This window comes from Parasteatoda tepidariorum, chromosome 3 (assembly GCF_043381705.1).
Source record: "Parasteatoda tepidariorum isolate YZ-2023 chromosome 3, CAS_Ptep_4.0, whole genome shotgun sequence".
In the NCBI taxonomy this organism is placed as follows: Eukaryota; Metazoa; Arthropoda; class Arachnida; order Araneae; family Theridiidae; genus Parasteatoda; species Parasteatoda tepidariorum.
Window position 1 is genome coordinate 48,939,249 of NC_092206.1, and position 22,920 is coordinate 48,962,168.

Here is a 22,920-nt window from a genome sequence, read left to right on the forward strand (position 1 = left end):
GCTAACTCGTTGGAAAAAACTAAAAAGCTTTCTGATAATTATTGTAGCAAATAGTTTTTATAATTACCAATTTGCTGTGTCAGGTGAATACAAATGGTGCTCTCAAAATTTCTACTGGGTAAATTAATTATTAGAATGTCTTTAAGAATAATTCAACAAATTAAATGGTGTTTTTTAATTTCAATTTAACTTTAAGATTGATCTTGATAAAGCTCTTCAAATTCTGACATTTTTTCTGCAATAAATATTATTTTCATGAAAAAAAACCCTAATGTGTAAGCTCAATAATTCTATAATTTTGACAAAAACGCTAAAAAAATGTGGGGCTGTTATGGTGGAACACACAGTATGGAAGAATAGATAAATAAAATAATAATAAGAAGAAAAGCATTATAGTGAATATAAGTAACGCGGATTTCCTGGAGACTGAGAAAACAGTTGCTTAAAAGAAGGAAAATTTAACTGAAAAATCTAGAGGTGTAAAATGTTTTTACTAAATTTAGATGATTGTTAATTAAATAAATAATTAGAGAAAAGGAATTACATTATTAATTTAAATGCAATAAAATGAATTAAAAATTTAAAGAAAACTGTGTAAAAATACAATACTATATGAACTGGATGATTAGCCTAACTAACACATTTAAGAGTGGGTTTTCATATGCTTTAAAGACCGAAATCAAATATCTTAGTAAATGATCCAAACAATAGACTTTTTTCTACAAAAAGACATTCTAAACACACATTGCATGCAGGTCGTTCCAATCCAAAGACTTGCCATCACAATTTGTTTCATAGGTTAAGATTATTTTTATCTTAACTCACAAAACAATAAATACTCAACAGTCCCTCTATGATAAATAATTCCACATACAACAACTTGCAGTGGTTATTTAACTAAAATTGAGACAGCAAAAAGATAATTGAATTTAAATGATTTGACAGAAGACAAAATTTAACCAATAATTTCAAAAGTCAATATTTTGTGGTAAACTAAATCTTCTATGTATTTCCTCATTATTTAATACTTATTAGTCTGTTGGAACATACCTTATGAAAACAGTTTAGGTTTCATGTGCTTTTCTGCAAAAAGATTAATGAATACCTTTATTGAAAAAAAGAATTAGAGGTTAGAATTAAATGATTTTAAAAACCTGACAATTAGCTGAAAATAAAATTATCAATGGTGTATAGAGTATTTTTTTTTATTAATTTGAAATACTATTGCTCAAATTTATTCCAATTTTATTATGCAAAATATATTATATCAGATATATATAATGTGTATACGTAAGTTTAACAATGTAAAATAACATACTATATAAATTTAACAATTATATTAAAATTTCAAATTTACATAACCAAGAATGCTCTCTTTGACTTCTTTTCATACATTTTATTCATGTTGCCATTTAGGAGGCTTCTTAGAAAAAAATGCATTAATTCCTTCTTCTGCTTCTCTGTGGGCTAAATTCTTAATCATTATTTCATTTCCGTGCCTAAAAATAATAATTTAATCATATAATTATGATTTTTTTTTAAAAAAAAAACGTTTAATTCAAATAATTATAACTGAAAAAAAGTTTTAAAAAAAACTTTTATAATTCTTCACCTACTGTGCTTTTCTTTTGATGCACGGACAATAATTTTCAATAAATATGTATATAATTAAGAAATGACGACAAATTATGCCTTACAAAAATTAATTTAAAATAAACTAATTTATGCCTTACTCTTAATGGAAAGCATACAATTATATTCAGGGGCACTTTTGGTAATTAAATAAGTAGTTTACAGATCCAATAATTTAAATGAAGTTCATTTCCCTACTAATGAAGTTGAATTTAGTTATTTAATCATAAGAAGAATTTAAAAAAGCAATGTAACAAACTTTTAAAAAAAAAAACTCATTGGTTTATAAAAGCTGCAACATTTCATTGATTCCTTAATTAAGTTACAAAATTGTCACTGTGGTAGAATCAATGAATTTTATAAAAATAGAAGATTAGTAGTTGTAAAAAAATATTTGCTCTTTTGATTTGAGCATTTTGTTTAAATAAAGATCATAATATTGAGATTGTGATTGATTAAATAACAAACAGAAACAAATTAGTGTACATCACTTTGATCAAAATTCTGCGAATAACATACACTAATATAATTAAAAAAATGAACAAAAATAACTGTGCTTATTCAAGAACCCACAGTAATTGTACAACTTAAACATTATATATTTAGAAAAGTACTCAATAGCTTTTTTAAATTTCTTCACATGACTTAGTCACGACATAGGTGTTGATTGGGTGTCAAAGTTGAGGAAGGGGGTAAGGATCAAATTCATGAGAATCAAATTGCATTATAACTCAAAACAGTTAAACAGAAAAAGATATCATTATAATATATCTGCATGGTAAATCATAAACATTGCGAAGTAATAATATTTTTAAAAAAATTATATTTATTATAAGACTTGCTGTAACAAACAATATTTTTATGTAATAAATAATGTTAAGCGTTAAGAACAATAAAGGCACAACTAATGTCACTTATTTCAAATTCAAATATCATCCACACAGGCCTAAGATAAAAGTGAAAAAGGATATAGAAAAGAGTAACATGCAAAATTAATAATAAACAGCTAATCTAAAAAAAAAAAATAAAGGCAAGTTAATGTGCTAATAAAATAATTAAACACATGCAAAATGTACCCAGACAAAATTGAGAAAGATAAAGCCTCAAAATATGATTTTATATCCTGTAAAAATTTTCAATCAATCATAAACAAATTATAACAATTTCTATAAATTTCTATATCTTTTAAAATTTCTATATTGAAAATTATCCTGTTTATGATTAGTAAATATTTTGATTACTAGAGAAAATAGGAAACATATCTCCCTATTTTTTAACACAGAAAAAGATGTCCCTCTCATTAGAGCTAAAATGGATCTCCCTATTCATGATTACCCAGACAAAATTGAGAAAAACAGTAAAAAATATAATTTTTTAAAAGTGCCGAAGTTACAATAATAGACAGTATCACTTTTTTTGGTAATTACCTGTAAGCAGAAGGAAGAGATTGATTTAATTGTTCATAGAAAAACTTTTTCCCCATTGCTAAAACGCACCTGCTTTTGAATAAAATACTTTGCAAGACATTTTCAACCTATAAAATGAAATAAAATACATTTAAACACAATTTCACAATATCAAATATCTTAAGCAAAAGTTCAATGAATCAATACATACAAGACTTTCAAGATTTTCTTCATCAGAAATTTTGCTGACGAGACCAACTTGTAAAGCTTCTAAAATTTCAAAAAATTTAACTTTCATAAAGTAATAAAATTTAAACATGGTACATACTTCTGATAAAATGACACATCATTTACTTTCAATGTTTTAAAAAAATACCCCTTAAATATAAATAAACTATAATAAATAGAAACATTCAATTAGAAACAAACAATTCTTTTATATCAGAATCAAGATAATTTAAATATATATATTCGAAAAATGTAAAAATTTTGAAAATATAAACATTACAGAAAAAAAACTGCACAAAATTATTATACACAACTTTATTTTGAGCTCAAACTAAAGTGGTGATTTTCAATGCAGTACATATTTTCTTTTCCACTAGAATTAAAATAAGTTAACAACCTTGAAAGTCATAAAAAATTATTTCAACAGCAGATTATTTATTTATATTACCCATAACATTTACTTTCAAAAATTTTCAACTTTCTGACTTTAGAAGAGGGAAATTATAATAGAGCACGGCTATAAATTGATTGGCACCATTGCCAGATATGATTATAAAAATTTAAAATATCTAAAACTATGAATGTCTTCTTTGGTATTAGCACCCCCCCCCCAAACTTAACACTGTAACATTATGCAATTGAAAGAAAATTCTGTTTTGGTGTGGGTTTGAAAGCCATATTATGAGTCTTAATCATGTGATAAATAAATAAGAAACACTCATATAATTTTTACCTTTCATAATACTTTATCTTAATTAGTATCCACATGAACAATTAATTTCATATTTGAATGTAACAGTTTTGACTCTAATAAAATAGCTGGATTATAAAAAAAAGCAGTGGATTTTTAAAATCAAATCCTCCAAAACAGAAACACTACAATAAAAAATCATCCTTTCATAAAATGGTTATTATTGTTTTATAACATAAAGATTTTGAAGGGCATATGTTTTTATTAACTAAAACCGATTTACAACCCATTAACAAAAGGAAAAAAAGCTATAGGTAAGGAATATATTTCTTGTGGAAATTGAAGATTCAGAGTTATGAAAATAGTTAGTTAATTGAGGAAAGTTATTGAATATCCACAATCAGTTAATATCAATGATCATTATTCAGTCATAAGTCCCTTACAGTTAAGAGAATGAAGTCAGGTTTGAAAAGGAATTCAAACATAAATAAACTATTAGGCATTGAATAAGATAAATCTACAATTTAAGAAAGATTCATTCTGTTAAACATTTTATCGAACACAAAAAGGGGCTAAGATATTATTGAACAGTTTAAAATCAAATCTTGCCCATGTTCTATTGTGTGTTAGAGATAAATAAAGTCAAAACGTACTGTTTTAAATTTATTTTGAGCAAAACTTATTAGTTGAACAATATGTAATAGTGGCAAAATTTGAGACTCGATAAGTTTGAAATATACCTGAATTAACCATTGACACTATATAGGTAGCAAAAACTTTTTTAAACCTTCAAACAATGTGGGATCTATAACTTCATATTCTGTCAACTAAATAAGTAGCAAAAACTTTTTTAAACCTTCAAACAATGTGGGATCTATAACTTCATATTCTGTCAACTAAGTAACAAAATGCCAATATTTTAACTTATTTCTGTTAATTAAAAAATATAGCTCATGGTTAATCATCAAAATGTAGGTTATAAATAAAAACAATTATAATGAAATTAAGGTGTGGTAATTAATTTAGCTTTTAATTTTGGTGCATTTGTAAAGCTCAGAATATCAACCTTTTTTATCATGTCTAGATATGAAGATTTATTGAAACAGCAGTCAACAAAATCAAATGCTCCCAAAAGCAATAAGCTGTAGATCAATTACAGAGTTGTACAAATATGCGTCATTTTCCTACATAAACTATATTTCTCTGTACATATTTTTCATAAGTTTAAACTACTTCTGTTTTTAGAGATTATATAAATTTGTTTTACAGTGAGATTTTGAATGTTCCTCACCTTAATTAAAATTCATATTTTGTTTTTCAGTAGTATAATTCAGGAAGATTTTTTGTATTTATTAAACAAACATATTTGTATAAAGATCATTATTATATAAATTTTTAAAACTTTATATTATTCTGTATTATTGAGAATTTCAAGTTACAGGGTTTCAAATTTATTGGGTTCTATAGCATAAGAGTTTAATCTTATATTAACTCTTATTATTTTTTATGTTACTGAATTAGGGTTTGTTGAAGATGTAATCTGGTGATAGATTTCCCATTAATTATAAGATATGAAATACTACACAGGTTTCTATTCCCAGTGGCAATAGAGTATTCTAATATTCAAAAGTAATAAGTAAAACCATTAAATTATACAAGCTATGAAAAGTTATATGGGTCAAAAGTATTCCTCTTACTTTTTAAATCAATGCATGAAGACATATTTCAGATTAAATATCAGCATGATGTAAAATGCAAATATATTTTATTCAATAAAGAGAATATACCATTGGCATTTATTGTATTTCCAGTTAATAACATGTATGATGCTGCTTTAAGTGGTATATTTCTAGAAATTGCAATTCCTGGAGTTGAACAAAACAATCCAACAGATGCTCTAAAAACAAAAATAAATCAATTTATATAGATTCAAAAGTAATTTCTTCTTCAAAATTATTTGGTATAGAAGAAGGTTACTAATAATCTACAATTTAAATTAGTTTTAAAGAAATGCAGCAAAATATTCTTTCATCAGTCATTTAATAAATATGAATACATATAACTTTTAAATACATTACTCTATTCTATAACAATAACATAAATATGAATCAAATACAATTTTTGTGATAATAAAATATTATAAAGAGGTATGATCATAAAAAGGTAATCTAACTTGATTATGTCTTAAAGTGATAGACAAACATTTAAAGATACTTTTCCTCTGTAAGGAATAAGAATTATTTCACATTCATCATAAACAAAAAGAAATAGTTATATCAAATAACTGTCTTGCCTTTAAACATCAGTGATTAATTATGTAAAAAGTAATTGATCATTATATTTGAATATATTTTTTAAAAAAATGAAGCACTCCCACAATAGCTAGTTGTTGGTTAAAGAAGTCATGGCTTTGCAATTTTAAGCCAACACTGATGATGGCAATTTGATCAGCTTTGTACACAGATTGCTTTTACTTCCCAAATAAGCAGTTGATAATTGCTCCAAAGCATAAGAAAAGCATGTCACTTAATGTCTTAAACACTATGCCAAAGTAGTTATACTCGTGATTAAATATATAAAAATATTTAAATTCAACAGTACATTTTGAGGCTGCATTATATGCCTGCTTGCTAGTTTCATTAACTAATGTTTCAAGTTAATGTTTTAACTAATGTAATAAATGCAACAATAAGATGCCCTTGAAAGTAAAAATTGAAATTGGTTGAAGAAGTTTTGACCATTTAAGAAATAATAGTATGCAACATCTATGCAAATTACATATGCATTACATGCACATGACATAGACATTACAGCTCGACTATCCATAATTCACAGAAATAGGTACATTCTGGATGCTTTAAACAGAAAAGCTGGATTTCTAGTTTTACCTTATTTCATAAAAAAGTGTGTTATTAAAAACAAAAAAAATTTTCTCAATTGACAATAATAAAAAAACAATAACGAAAAGGGAGACAAAACTGTTATAGTTGACAATAAAAGTTATCAAAGATAAATAAATAAACTGAAATTGAAGAGTGAAAAAAAAACAAGTCTCGGACATAAAATAATAATATAGTTTTTAATTATTTGTTCTTATTTTATTAATGCCAAAAATAGTTTTATAGGTAAAAAAAGTTTGATAGGTTACTGTAGAAAATGGAAAAATGCAATACCAATACCAATACATGGACAAAGGTTTTTCAGAATGACAGCTTTTAGGTATATAATAAAAATTAAGGGTTAAAATAGAACACATTAAAGAAAAATGGAAGACTGACTAGCAGCTATAAAAAATTAAACTAAAATTAATTTAAAGCTAAAAATTACCTTTTTTATCTTACATATTTTCAGGAAAAAACCCTTAAAATAATTATTAAAGAAAAAAATCCATCAGAAATGCTCTTAAAATTTAAAATATATCAAAACATAATGAAAAGATGGATAAAAATGTGTAAAAAATATTAAGAAAAACAATAGTTTTCAGTGAAAAGTGATAAAAAAACTACTATATATGTTTTTTACAGAAACGCTTTTAAATACATGCTACGTCATAATTAGAAAAGTTTGCAAAATACAGCAAAAGAAAAACAGAAAAATATTATTCTTATTTTTCAGCACAAAACTTTTTTAAAAAAAAAACAAAGATCAAAAAAGTCTATCAGATAAGATATTCTGGGGCATAATAAAAATGCTGATAAAATAAATTAAAAATTTAAATAAAAAAAGTGATATATTTTTTTATTTTCAATGGTGAGATAGGAAAAAATATAAAAAGGAATATATAAATAATAATGAATATAGAAGTGAAGTACAATTATTAGAAATGAACAAAGTCATTGCCTTAAAAGTTTTCTAGCATGCCAGTAAAGTATTATGTTTGGTGTTATTGCATAGTGGTGGGAAAAAAAACAGCAGTTAGAAAAATATTCTGCATTTGATACAAATCTCTTTAACATTCATTATTCCTGTTATCCTTTTATTTTTCTGCACGATATCAGTGATTGTCTAGTAATGAATTTAATACAAAGAAACTTCAAGTAAACATAAAGCAAAATGCAATCTAAATTTCTCTCTTTATTTCATGTTATTATCAATTTAACATTATCCTCTGCATAATACTTGTTCCTTTTTTTCCCTATACATTTTTCACCCATCTCTGATACATGACCTTGATATACATGTTAGGAGTGCTAAATAAAATGAGGTCCATACTTAATAATTGCTTAAATTTAAGTAGGCATTTATTGACTAATAACTGGAATTTTACAGTAGATTTTTGATGTACAAATGTTGCATAGTTTAGATTTTACTGCATTTGAAAAAGCAAATTGATAAAATACATAGGACTTAGTGCAATTAATGTATCAATTCAATAGCTATTAAACCATTAATAAAATTCTAAATCGAATAAAGCACAGAAACACTTAAAGTAAAACAAATTTTGAATATGATAAAAATAAGGAAATAAGACAATAGATATCTTGAATATGATGAATGAATATGTTTTGAGTAGGACATTTACAGAAATTAGAAAGAAAAAAATTGTTTAACATTATAATTGCCATTTCTCAAAAAATACTTGAAATAATTATGCTTTTTGAGCATAAAAATAAATTGAACACAATAAAAAATTGGAGAAAAAAGATAGAGAACATAGCAGAAAATAAATAAGAAAAAAAATTAGCATAAATAATTTTACCCTGGAGTAGAAAAATGCGATTTAGTACTAGCAAGAGTAATATCACATGATGCTATCAACTGACAACCAGCAGCTGCAGCTAAACCTAATAAAGAAATAATAATATACAATTGAAAGGCAACAACACAAGACAGATAAGTTTCACTTGCAGGCATATTTGCACATTTTAAATACAATAAAAGCTTTTCTTCAACTGGAACTTTAAATTAATTACATTACATTTATATTTCCTTATTATCTCCAAAATATCAAATAATTGGCCTAATTTACTGATTTATATCAATGCATTAAATTTTTTTTTACCTATTTTTATTAAATAAAAAGTTCTGAATTCTCCTGTCTAACTGAAAATTTCTTTCTTCTATTCTAGTACAGCTATATTTAAAAAAAAATCTAGTCATTAAGGTGTTCATATAAATCAAGCATTTATTCAGAATCTTGACAAATGATCGATTCTGAATGTAACAACTCCAAAGGGCCTGGTGTCTGACAGGTAGGTATTGCCCCATTCTTTACTGCTATGCATCACAGGAGGTTTATTTATTAAGCAATGAGGAGATATTAATGTTGTAAATTTATCGATTAGAACAGACTGAACCAAAAATGAAAACATTATGTGATGCTCAAACTTATATTGATATATTAAAATATTTTTATCAATCCAAAATCGATAAAATTTGAGTAAAAATGCTAAAAAATTTACAAATGTTCCATAAATCACAAGTGCATCAAACAAATTTCTATCACACTTTTTTTTAACTGGATAAATGTAAAACAAAGGCATGTACATAAAAAAATTCTTCCTCTATTCTTTTTGTATAGTGAATTCTATAATTTTGTTAAGTTTAAATAAATATCAATGTAAATAGTTATTATAAACTATTTCATTTATATATCATTCCAATTATTCTAAAAACAATGTTGCTAGCCTTTATCTTTACTGCATCCTTCCCATAAAAAGACAATCTTTTTTGTTATTACAGCGTCTGCTTAACCGATGATTCACTGTAGTAAAATATAGAACTGGTATTCTTTATAACTACAATCAAAATCTGTGTAATCATATAATTTCTGTCAGTGTAAAGCTTCATTGTCAATATATTTTATACAACTCTTCTAGAAATCTAATCATTTGAACAGGACCGAATTTAAGTCCAGTAGAAATTGGTATAAAGGAGCATAGATACGTATGCCTTTAATTGACTCAAAGGTAGTATACATAACACCTGCATTACTTTCTGATCTGTCAGGTTATAAGACACATTAGTACAAAAGATATTAATGAGTCATTACACACTCAAATTAATCAATTATGGCGGATAATAAAGTAACACACCTCTTATAAGTAATAAAGTTCAAAAAAATGAGAGACAAAAGATTGAATTAGTTTTACATCAGGACTGTTATTCTTTTTTTTTTATATTTACTTTTATATTCTTGTTACTGATATAAGATTTGCAGAGGCACTCAACTAGAAACATTTAGAATTTCACATTTCAAAATGATTCTTGTACACATTTTTGTTGTATCTTAACATCTTTTTGAAAGGAATGAATGCCTCCCAATTACCTGAAAACTTCCATGGAATCTGTCTAAACCTAAAAAGCGTAAAGTGTGAAAAGTCTTGTGCTTTTCAAATTATTCTGGTATTTTTTAAATTTAAATATAAGAACAATTTAATTGATACAGGATTTTAAAATTTGATTTTAGATTTACAATTTAAATAAAAAAATAACTCAATAAATGCTAAAAATAGAAATATGTATGTCCCACACAAACATGTAATGAAAAAATATCGATAAACATTTTAAATAATTTATCAGCACACATCATTAAAAAAAGGTACACTATGCAATATATATCATTTAACTATTGCACATACACATATGTAAAAAAAAATTTTTTTTCTTAAAAAAATAAATAGTGCATTTATATTTTATTCAAATTTTTTGTCTGGCCCTTAAGACTTTTAACCATTATTCACTGGCTGTTCTACCTCCTGGTAAATTGCACAGATTACTTTGGAAAAAATTTAATCTCAATTAAAATTGAAAAAATGAATATTTAATTCCTGAATACAAAAAAAGAAGCTGATACTTTTAATCCTCTGAAAGTTAAATCTAACTTTTCTCCGAACTTAATCTTCTGGCTTTTACATATATGAGGTTAAAAATATATGGAAATTTATTTAACTGAAGTCTTAAAAAAATTCTTTTAATTTTATTTGATGAAGCAACTTATTCAACTATATTTTTTTAAATTTCATTTATCACAATGTTCGAAAAGATGAATTGAAGTAAATGATGACATTATAAAAGTTATACTCAGGTTATATTATGGCTAACAAACACAGGGTGCGTAGCCAAATCTGTCAACAAAAAATAAGCACTTTTAAAGTATTTTTTAAGCACTCAAAAATATTTTTAAGTACTTTACACATTAAGAAAATACAAATAATTTTCAAAGACTTTACACGATCATGATAAAATAACTATTTTCTGAAAAAGAACTCTTTTTCTTGATTGTATTAGCCACCATAAAAAGATCGAGAGATTTTTCAGTTTAATTTTAGAGGGTAGAAAATGAAGCCTGAAATTGAAAATATCTTGCAGCAGAATTGCAACTGACAGTGCAAGACTCTCACCGAACCCAGCTCAGTAGACGCATATGCGGACTCCCAAGTATTTAATCACATATGTAATACGATTGGCGCTACCATACATTATGGACAGACGGTAAGCCATCATGGATTATATTTAAATGAATTGTGAAAACTTTGACTAGAAGAATGTGAAAACCACGCTTTTGCATAATACACAGCGAAACTCGACAAAGTAAAAAAAACTCATTATAGAAAAGGGAAATTAAGCACTTTTTGAAAGCACACTAATGAAAAAAGCACCTTTAAGGGCTTTTTAAAAACGAAAATAAAAAATAAGCACCTATATGCACTTTTTAAAAACGCTATGCACCATGAAACAAGACTGGTGATAAACTTTAACTTATATTCTTGTTATTGGTAAGTAAGTATTAGCAGAAATATGAGTAGTACATACATTGTGAGAGGAAAAACAAAAATCATATTTCCTGTGCATTATATATGGCACATTCTAAGTGAAATGGACCAAAATAAAAATAAAAAATATTGTTGCCGCTTTGCTATTTTTTTGTTACAAATTTCTTGATAAAAATGGCTAAAATAATTCTTTTCAGAATTTTTTTGACCAAAACTATAATTCAAGGAAATTTTGTTCTTTGACCTCAATTTTTTTCTGTAATGTTAAATGTCATATTTTTCAATACAAAAAAATAAAGAGAGTATTGCTTTTGGTCAGCAAAAAATAAAAAATGGTTTTTAGCCTAAATGCTTCAAGATTTTTTTAATATTTAAAAACAAAGTTTCCTGACCTAAATTTTTCTTGCTAAATGTTATATTTTTTAACGTAAAAAAAATTAAGTNAACAGTTATTATAAACTATTTCATTTATATATCATTTCAATTATTCTAAAAACAATGTTGTTAGCCTTTATCTTTACAGCATCCTTCCCATAAAAAGACAATCTTTTTTGTTATTAGAGTGTCTGCTTAACCGATGATTCGCTATAGTAAAATATAGAACTGGTATTTTTCAAAATCTGTGTAATCATACAATTTCTGTCAATGTAAAGCTTCATTGTCAATATATTTTATAAAACTTTTCCAGAAATCTAATCATTTGAACAGGACCGAATTTAAGTCCAATAATAATTGGCATACATAAAGGAGCATAGATATGTATGCCTTTAATTGACTCAAAGGTAGTATACATAACACCTGCATTACTTTCTGATCTGTCAGGTTATAAGACACATTAGTACAAAAGATATTAATGAGTCATTACACACTCAAATTAATCAATTATGGCGGATAATAAAGTAACACACCTCTTATAAGTAATAAAGTTCAAAAAAATGAGAGACAAAAGATTGAATTAGTTTTACATCAGGACTGTTATTCTTTTTTTTTTATATTTACTTTTATATTCTTGTTACTGATATAAGATTTGCAGAGGCACTCAACTAGAAACATTTAGAATTTCACATTTCAAAATGATTCTTGTACACATTTTTGTTGTATCTTAACATCTTTTTGAAAGGAATGAATGCCTCCCAATTACCTGAAAACTTCCATGGAATCTGTCTAAACCTAAAAAGCGTAAAGTGTGAAAAGTCTTGTGCTTTTCAAATTATTCTGGTATTTTTTAAATTTAAATATAAGAACAATTTAATTGATACAGGATTTTAAAATTTGATTTTAGATTTACAATTTAAATAAAAAAATAACTCAATAAATGCTAAAAATAGAAATATGTATGTCCCACACAAACATGTAATGAAAAAATATCAATAAACATTTTAAATAACTTATCAGCACACATTATTAAAAAAAGGTACACTATGCAATATATCATTTAACTATTGCACACACACATACGTAAAAAAATACTTTTTTCTTAAAAAAATAAATAGTGCATTTATATTTTATTCAAATTTTCTTGTATGGCGTGATTTAAGACTTTTAACCATTATTCACTGGCTGTTCTGCCTCCTGGTAAATTGGACAGATTACTTTGGAAAAAATTTAATCTCAATTAAGATTGAAAAAATGAATATTTAATTCCTGAGTACAAAAAAAGAAGCTGATACTTTTAATCCTCTGAGTGTTAAATCTAACTTTTTTCTGAACTTAATCTTCTGGCTTTTACATATATGAGGTTAAAGATATATGGAAATTTATTTAACTGAAGTCTTAAAAAAATTCTTTTAATTTAAGTTGATAAAGCAACTTATTCAACTATATTTTTTTAAATTTCATTTATCACAATGTTCGAAAAGATGAATTGAAATAAATGATGACATTATAAAAGTTATACTCAGTTTGTATTATGGCTAACAAACACAGGGTGCGTAGCCAAGTCTCTCAACAAAAAATAAGCACTTTTAAAGTATTTTTTAAGCACTCAAAAATATTTTTAAGTACTTTATACATTAACAAAATACAAAATAATTTTCAAAGACTTTACATGATCATGATAAAATAACTATTTTCTGAAAAAGAACTCTTTTTCTTGATTGTATTAACCACCATAAAAAGATCGAGAGATTTTTCAGTTCGATTTTAGAGGGTAGAAAATGAAGCCTGAAATTGAAAATATCTTGCAGCAGAATTGCAACTGACAGTGCAAGACTCTCACCAAACCCAGCTCAGTAGACGCATATGCGGACTCCCAAGTATTTAATCACATATGTAATACGATTGGCTCTACCATACGTTATGGACCGACGGTAAGCCGTCATGGATTATATTTAAATGAATTGTGAAAACGTTGACTAGAACAATGTGAAAACCACACTTTTGTATAATACACAGCGAAACTCGACAAAGTAAAAAAAAAAACTCATTATAGAAAAGGGAAAATTACCCACTTTTTGAAAGCACACTAATGAAAAAAGCCCCTTTAAGGGCTTTTTAAAAACGAAAAAAAAAAAATAAGCACCTATAAGCACTTTTTAAAAACGCTATGCACCATGAAACAAGAATGGTGAAAAACTTGAACTTATATTTTTATTATTGCTAAGCATTAGCGGAAATATGAGTAGTACATACATTGTGAGAGGAAAAACAAAAACCATATTTGCTGTGCATTATATATGGCTCATTCTAAGTGAAATGGACCAAAATAAAAATATTGTTGTCATCTTGCTAATTTTTTGTTACAAATTTCTTGACAAAAATGGCTAAAATAATTTTTTCAGAATTTTTTGACCAAAACTATAATTTAAGGAAATTTTGTTCTTTAATCTCAATTTTTTTCTTCGTAATGTTAAATGTCATATTTTTCAATACAAAAAAATAAATGGAGTATTGTTTTGTCAGTAAAAAATAAAAAGTGGTTTTTAGCCTAAATGCTTAAAATTTTTTTTTTTTTTTTTGATATCCAAAACAAAATTTCCTGATCAAAAATTTTTTTGCTGAATGTTACATTTTTTAATCTAAAAAAATTAAGAGAATGTTTATTGGTTTATTGCTTTCAAAAAAAAAAAATAATAATGATTGATTTTTAGCCAAAAAAAAATCAAGATATTTTATAGTACGCAAACATATCATATTTTTTTTCACATTATATTTTTTTATGAAACATAGTGTGAAAAAATTATATATTATGTTATATTTCTTATTATTAAAAAATTAAGAGGGTGGTTATGGTTTTTTAAAGAATAAAAAGTGATTTTCAGCCAAATTACTTTAAGATTTTTTTATGGACAAAAACAGTTTCTTGACCTCAATTTTTTTTTACACAAGTTTATATGCTATACTTTTCAGCATAAAAGAACTCAAAAAGTGTTGTTATTTTTTATCTTTACTTATTTATTGAAAGTCAACAAAAAATAAAAAGTGGACTTAAGTCATAATATTTCAAATTTTTTTTTTTTTTTTTAGGTGAAAGTGCCCCAATTTCAATGAAAACAAAAACAGATCCTTCTGATTCCTTTTATACTGAACAATATGATATTTAACATTACAAGGAAAAAAAACTGAAGTCAAGAAAGTTTGTTTTGGTGCTATAAAAAATTCAGAATTATTTTTAGATGTAAACGACTTTTTTATTTAAAAAAAATAAACACCCTCTTAATTTTTCTTATATTTAAAAATATGACATAGAAGTATTTTGCTCAAATACCATACTTTACTTTTGTTAAAGACAAAAAACACCCTCTTGTTTTTTCTTAAAGTTTGAAAATACGATATTTAACAATATGAAAAAAAATTGAGGTGGCGGAAGTTGTTTATTCTCCTTAAAAATTCTTAAAATTTGCTAAAATAATTTCCAAAAAAAATTTTTTTAATACATTTTTAAAATACACTCATGGACAAAAAAAATTAGTGCACCAAGAAGGAGTCATCAAAATGAAACGAAATTTTACATACGTAATGACTACTTTGATAATAATTAGAAAAAGATAATAAAGAGTAAATGATTAGAAAATCAAAGATTATCGAATTTCTGTGATTTTCTAATCATTTACTTATATCAAAGTAGTCATTACGTATGTAAAATTTCATTTTGACGACTCCTTCCAATCGCGCTAATTTCGACTCGCGCTAATTTTTTTTGTCCACATGTGTATATATATATATTCAGCATTTTAATAGTGTAATTATGTAGTGTTGGCTTCTTTCACTCTAATGAAAACATAAAAAAAACAACTCCAAAATAAAAAAAAAGATAAATATTTTTGACATATAGGGCACTATCTGTAGTTATACCTTCTTAAATTGATTCAAATTTTGAAATAGCCTCAGAGCTTGGGTTCAAAAATTTCCAACAAAATTAATTTTACCATCTTTCATCAAACTTTTCAACATAAAGTTTTCATGAAAATCTGTGACATGAAGGCAATGGCCATAGATTGATTTCAATTGGAATGTGCCAAGATCTAAACAAATTTAGAATTAAAAAAACAATTCATAAATAGTACCATTAACCACAGCAACAACTGGTACAGGAATGTTCTGTAGTCCCATCATCAGATTTGAGCAGAGTTGAAAAATTTCTTCCCTTTTTTTCTGGTCAGATTGATGCTGGAAGGTAAAACAAAACATACACGTAAAAAAAAAGAAGAAAAAAAAAAGACATTTTCTATTATAATTAAAATCTGAATAAAGAGAAATATGACAAAGTTTTAGAATCTGACCTCTCAGTTTTTAATTCTATGTTAAAAAAGATGTTTGTTGTAACCTGGCACCAGAGTGGCTAAATGTTCTGTCTTGCATAAAAAGTTAAACTGGTTCAAATGCTGAGGAGTGTGAGATTATCTATACCGTCTCACTTTTCATTATTATTATTATTATTTATTTTTTTACCTTCATCTGCAGTTCCTGAATAATATTTGCAAAGTGTCTGTGTGTCAGAAAATAGACTACCGTGGGGAATGAATAATTTTTTTTCTTTGTATTTTTTGCATTTCCTGTATCATTACTACAATGCATCGCTTTGGAATTTTTAAATGAAACAGTAAGTTGTATACATGCATTTAAGTTTACATAATATTGTTAAACCCCACAAGTTTCATAAATACATCTATATTTGTGCACCAGTAAAAAGTGATGATATATACCATTCTTATAAACTTAAACGGCTTATTAATAATTTATAACATATTAATAATTTATAATGGCTTATTAAACGGCACATTAAATCTTAAAAAGTATGTAAAAATATGATAAACATTGCAAATTAATTATAAATTTAATTTGTAATGCTTATTATATTTTTACAAATTAAAAGTAAAAAAAAAAAAAACTACTTGTGCTATTTACTGAATAATACTATTATGTATTTACTTTATATTATTTGATAATTTAAAGAATTTTTAAAAAAATTTCAAGTCTCTAACTAAGCACATTGTAAAAAAGGCAATATTTAAAAATAGCTTCATTTCAAATATCAAAAAGAATCAATCTTCAAAAACCAAAAAGAGTCCTAAAACACTCTTATCCAATAATTTAAAATTATCTTTATTGAGAGAATATAAGATAACTTTAAATTAGAGGTAGAATAAAAGAACTAAACTGAAATAATTTTGAAACATTTACACAAAAATAAATATTATAAGAACACCAGACTAAGTAAAAGCAGCAAACTGAAAGAAAAAACAACATAATTTAAAATTATACTAACAAGTTCTTTTAAATCATGCCCAGAAGAAAAAACAGGACCTTGGCTTTGTAAAACAATGCATCGTAAATTTATATCCTCAATATTTTCAAATATATTTTTCTGTAATGATTGTAGCATAGCAAAGGATAAAGCATTCCTGAAAATAAATTAAAAATAAAATAGCATTGAATATACAATCTATAGAAATAGAATCTCAAGGCTTAACAATAGAAAGTCAAGTTAATTTATTGAGAAAAATTTAATTTAACTTCGAAGAGATTCATTCACCCTCTGATTAATAATTAATCTCGAGCAGTTGACATCTCTGCATCATCACTCTCATTTATCTGTCTGTTATTTACAGTAATGAGACAGAAACTTAAAAATTGCTTTTTAAGTCTAGTAGACCAGATGAAAGTAGATTCAGTAGCAATGACTATTTTATTTATTATTTTCATGGAAAGGTTAATCATTTTCATTGATTAACAGAGCATAAATAAGTGTTGCTCAATTGAAAAGTTAAATTTTTCATAGGTTTTTAGGTAATTTTCTAAAATATACTATCAATAACTTTCACACGCATACGTATTGTAATTATGAAAGTTTTTAAAGTACATTAACTACATGTTATATTGCACAAAAGTTTATGATTATTAAATTACTTCATTCAATAGCAACCTTCAAAGAACGTTTGATAGTACTATTACCATGATCTCACAGAAATAAAAGCTTGCATTGATGTGATTTAATTTCTGTTTGACCTCCTGTATTATATACAAGGACTCCTCAGTTATAGAATTCATATTGCAACTGCAGTCGCAGTAAAAAAATTAAATTATGAAATTTAAAATAAATATGTCAGTTTAAAGGGAAAAGAAACCAACATTTAAATACTAAAAGAATTGCAATGGTTTTTAGCGAGCAATTCAATTTGTTATTTTGAAATTATTCAATTTATCTTTAAAATATTATCTGTGGTTCATTAAGGACAACAAAAATAACTTTCAAAAGCTGTATTTGAAAATATACTGTATCCCTATTTCCTAGGAGAAAATTACAGAAATATGATATGATACATGTTTAGGTAAAAGTTTATTCTTTTCAATACAAGAAGGGTTAATTAAATGCCTTGATTTCCTTTATTTATTGTTTGTTTGCTTTTCGGATTATAATTGATTCAGAAATAAGGGATAGTATCTTAGAAATGCATAATTTAATAGAGGTGGATGTGAATTTTACACTTTGAATTGATTTACAATCTCGCTTGCCAATGCTAGAATGTAAAGGGAATTTTCAGATGAAGAAACTTGATTATTTTGTATAAAATGACTTACAATGGAGTGCAAAATGAAATGGAATGCAGTTGCTGAAAATCTTAATATTTTTACCTCATTAAGATATTTAAAGAATTAAAATAATTTGAACTATCTGGATTAAACTTTAACAGTCATTAATTTTAATTACATGACTCTCAAAATATATATAAAAAAATATTAGTCTTTAAAAACAAATGAAAAATTAAATATATTTTTAAACTTCATCACAAATTTTTCTTCTTATAGAGTTGTTTAAAATAATCTCAGGGTTAACATTTTATGCAATTAGTATTCTGGACTACAAATAAAACAATGGTAATAAAATAAAATTCAATGTACTGTTATAAATTTACCTTTTTTTAGGATTGTTCAGAGTGATTCGTCTTACACCATTTTGTTCAAGTACAGTAGTTAAATTAGCTTCACTTGAAAATGATCTTGAAAGATATCTGAAACCAATCTACAAATAAAATAAAAAAAATTCTTTTTTAATAATGTATGAATGTTATTAAAACAAGCGTTGGTAAAATATTAGTATAATAAATACTTTGTAGTTCATCTTTCCAAAAATATAAATAAATTAAATTTTCCTTTCATAAGATTTTATATTTATTTTACTAATAATAATATTCATTCAAAAAGGAAAACAAATCATATTTAATACAAAAAAAACTAACATCTTAATAACATAGCTTTAAGAAAATACAAAACATTAAATAAACAAATATTAACTTCATACATGTTGCAAACATTAACATCGTTATTTATTACAAATATTAACTATATTTACACAAATTGTAGAAAACTATACTAAGATTAAGAAGTTATCTGAGCAGAAAAATATCTTGTAGAAACTAATAAACAATTAATTTAAGTTATCAACCATCTCATTTTTATAAACATCTTCTTATTCATAATATTAGTAAATCACACAGAATAACTTAAATATTGTTGTTGTTAATTTATGTCGCACTAGAGCTGCACAATGGGCTATTGGCGATGGTCTGGGAAACACCCCGAAGGATGATCCGAAAACATGCGACGACAATTTTGATCCTCTGCTGAGGGGATGGCACCCCCGCTTCGGTAGCCCGATGACCTGCGTGCGAAGTTGAGCACTTTACGGTAGCACAGTTTAACGAGAACCAATACCGCACACCCTTTGTCGCTACGCAGACTGATCCAAGTGGTCACCCACCCGCACACTGACCGCAGCCAGTGATGCTTGACTTCGGTGAGCTGCTGGGAACCGTGTCTTATCGATCAATCCACTGTGGGACAATAACTTAAATATAAATAATTACTTAAATATAAATAATTACTTAAAACTGTTAAAAAACTGTTGCTAGCAACAATGTTAATCATGAATAATATCATCTGCAAAAATACAAGATTAATATTTTAATCATATTAATAAAAAAAATAGGATCGTTTTATTCGGGGAATCTATTCAATCAAATTTGAATAGCATATACTGTAATCAAGAGTTTGATGAGAGGAATAGAGAATGAATTAACGCGCATGTTTAAAATAATTGACAAAAATCTTTTTCGAACTTTATTTTACTTATCATGTATTATTAAAGACAGGTAATATATTATTATATATAGAAAATATACCATCAAAAATATAATATATCGATCAATTTTAGGACAAATTCTATAAAATTTTTATAAAAACCTTATGCATCCGTAAGCAGGACATTTTAATAATATTAAATATGATGGGACAAAAAATAGCTGAAAAGTAACTAAATTAATACATATTTTTGATCGGTATGTTTTGTGCTTTTTATGTTTGTGATTTTGTTTATGTTTTGATTACTTCTGGCTGCCTATTTCTGCTTAAGTTTAATCCTACTTACCCAATCAGCATATTTGTTTTAAATAATAGATGAAAAGAAAAAAAACAACTTTAACTTTTTTTAAAAATCTTACTGGGAATAATAAATTATGATACTGATAGTTCAATGTAAAAGGATCATGCCGAAGGGGATAAAATACTCATTTTCCTAAACTCTAGCAAAATCAAATTTATTCGTCTAAAATCTATGAAACAAGTCGTTATTAAAAGCATAAATAATAAAATAAAATTAACAAACCATTACGTTTTAAATTAATGATACTGGCACAATTAATTAACAATTAAAAAATTATGCAATTATTGACGACTTCATTAAAAAAATAAAAAGAGGACACAGTTTTGCTACAGTATCCTTGTATTCGGGATCGCAACTCTCAAATACGCCATCTGGGGAGAGGACCAGTTCCATGTTTTGACCCTCCCCCTTTCCTCTCCTCCTCTGCTCAGTAGTATAGGAATGTGCAAGACAGAAACTAACGTAGCTCCTTTCTATAACTCTCCACACGCTAATGGTGAAAGCATGCGAACTTACATAGTTTATATAAGTTTTTTTAAGTCATCGCTAATAAATAATTTTAATTTCTAACAATTGAAGCAAATTTTTATCTTAGTCTAAATCAAAATTAACTCACTTAGCTTTATGTGGCTGGAACCTTGAAATTTAAATGACGATTAATAAGTACTTTCCGATTAGCAATGGTACTTAAGTCACTACTGGTGCTCTGTGTTTTATGGTAGCTAGAGTTTAAATTATTATTTGACTCCTTTATTCAAAATTTATCTCATTTTATCGCCTAACAGTCAACTGAAATTTCGACCCTTTTTCTAATAACTGGAGAGCTCAAATCTCACTTGAAACATGGTGACAAAAATTGCTTCCCTCACTTTCTGGCCTTTACGCAGGGGCCCCCACCAGTTGGGGAGGTGGGCGCACGATGAGCCCACTTAAAGCTTGGGGGGGGGGAATTTTTACACTAAATAAAACGAATAGTTTGGGGGGGGGATTTAGAATTTGCCCGAGAATGCGCCCAAGAGCTTGGGGGGGATGGGGGCCACTGCCTTTACGAATTTAAATTTATATGGCTATATTAACGCTGACTAGAATTTATTGTCCCTCTTGATAAAACCAATATCTAACTAGCTCCAATGCTCGAATTTCAAATGAATGCCCGAACTTTTCCCTAATTGTAGTAACTAAAACTAATTTCATTTATAGTGATTGAAATTTCAATCGTATTTTCAACCTCTTTCAAGAAAACTGACTTGTATAAAGCTAAAAGAGATAAAATAATAAATTAAAAATGATTAAAAAAATAAAATTTATTAAAATTACGTTTAAAAAACGTTAAAAAATTAAATTACGTTGAAAAAATTGAAAATTTAATTTTTTAATTTTTTTAGCAAACGTAATTTTATTTTTTTAAAAATAAATTAAGTTTTCTAAGTAAAACTAATAGTTTAAAATTTTTTTTAAGTAATAAGATTTATTTTTCAGAAAATAAATTAGTTTTTTTCTCAGATGATAAATGTAAGGGGAATCGTTTCCTTAATAAATTTCTTTCGTCACCGACAGTATGGTGAATAGCATTTTTCATTCTATGTCTTCTCTTTTTTCAGTTTTCGTAAAAACACAGTATTTTAAATTTTTATTAATTGTATATGTATTTGCTCCGGTAAATGAGATCAATCGGGGGATTTCATTGCTTGTGTATTATCTGTACCTGTGTATTATTATCTGCATTATCTCAATCATAATCACTTGAAAGTATTAAAAATATGATAATTAATAGAAAATTATTCATCTTTTTATCTGTTTCTTGTATGCCACATTCCCGTTTTTGTTGTGGAAATCAATTTCCTTATTAAAAATAGACTTACTAGATGTTTAATGTTTCTGTAAATACAGTGCAAACTAATTTTTCGTTGAAAAAATTTATTAAATATTTTTATTCTATCCAACAAGGCACAAATTGTAATCAGCTATTTCAAGTTAAATGCCTTTATGGCGTAATTCGTTAAGGGAATCCATATATATATATATATATATAGCTATATAGATAGATTGTAAACCTTAGAATTGTTATAGCTTTCGCGAGTTTTTGATTACATATAATAAAATTATTTATGTAACCATATTCACTTATTCTTTTTGGTGGTTAAAAAAAACTACTCTATGTCAACTTGTTTACTGCATCCTAATTTTTCCTTTTGTATTGTAAATCAGGTTTGATATGGTGATTAACTCAATGGGGACTATAGTCCATCCATTGTGTTTAGACGTCTGTTCACCTGGAGGCAGAGTCATAACCTTCACTACAACCTCCTTGCTGTTATCTGATAAATTTGGAGTTTTCTTTGGTTCCCTCATAGCCCTGGCGATGCA

At 26.2% G+C, this 22,920-nt stretch overlaps 1 protein-coding gene across 2 annotated transcripts; it reads right to left on the reverse strand.

The window, feature by feature from the left end:
- Nucleotides 1–1,228: 1,228 nt before the first annotated feature.
- On the reverse strand, nt 1,229–20,515 carry LOC107452313 (enoyl-CoA hydratase domain-containing protein 3, mitochondrial). 2 transcript variants are annotated; one of them, XM_043043100.2, is made up of 9 exons: nt 20,355–20,515; nt 19,028–19,134; nt 17,380–17,515; nt 16,178–16,280; nt 8,657–8,741; nt 5,745–5,854; nt 3,250–3,308; nt 3,060–3,166; nt 1,229–1,499 (listed from the first exon to the last, which is right to left on the reverse strand). In XM_043043100.2, exons 1-9 carry the CDS (start codon nt 20,376–20,378, stop codon nt 1,397–1,399), a joined length of 834 nt encoding a protein of 277 aa, XP_042899034.1. In that variant the 5' UTR covers nt 20,379–20,515; the 3' UTR covers nt 1,229–1,396. The 2 variants fall into 2 exon arrangements, with proteins under 2 accessions (XP_042899034.1, XP_071034715.1); XM_071178614.1 differs by having other exon boundaries at nt 20,294–20,418.
- Nucleotides 20,516–22,920: the final 2,405 nt, after the last annotated feature.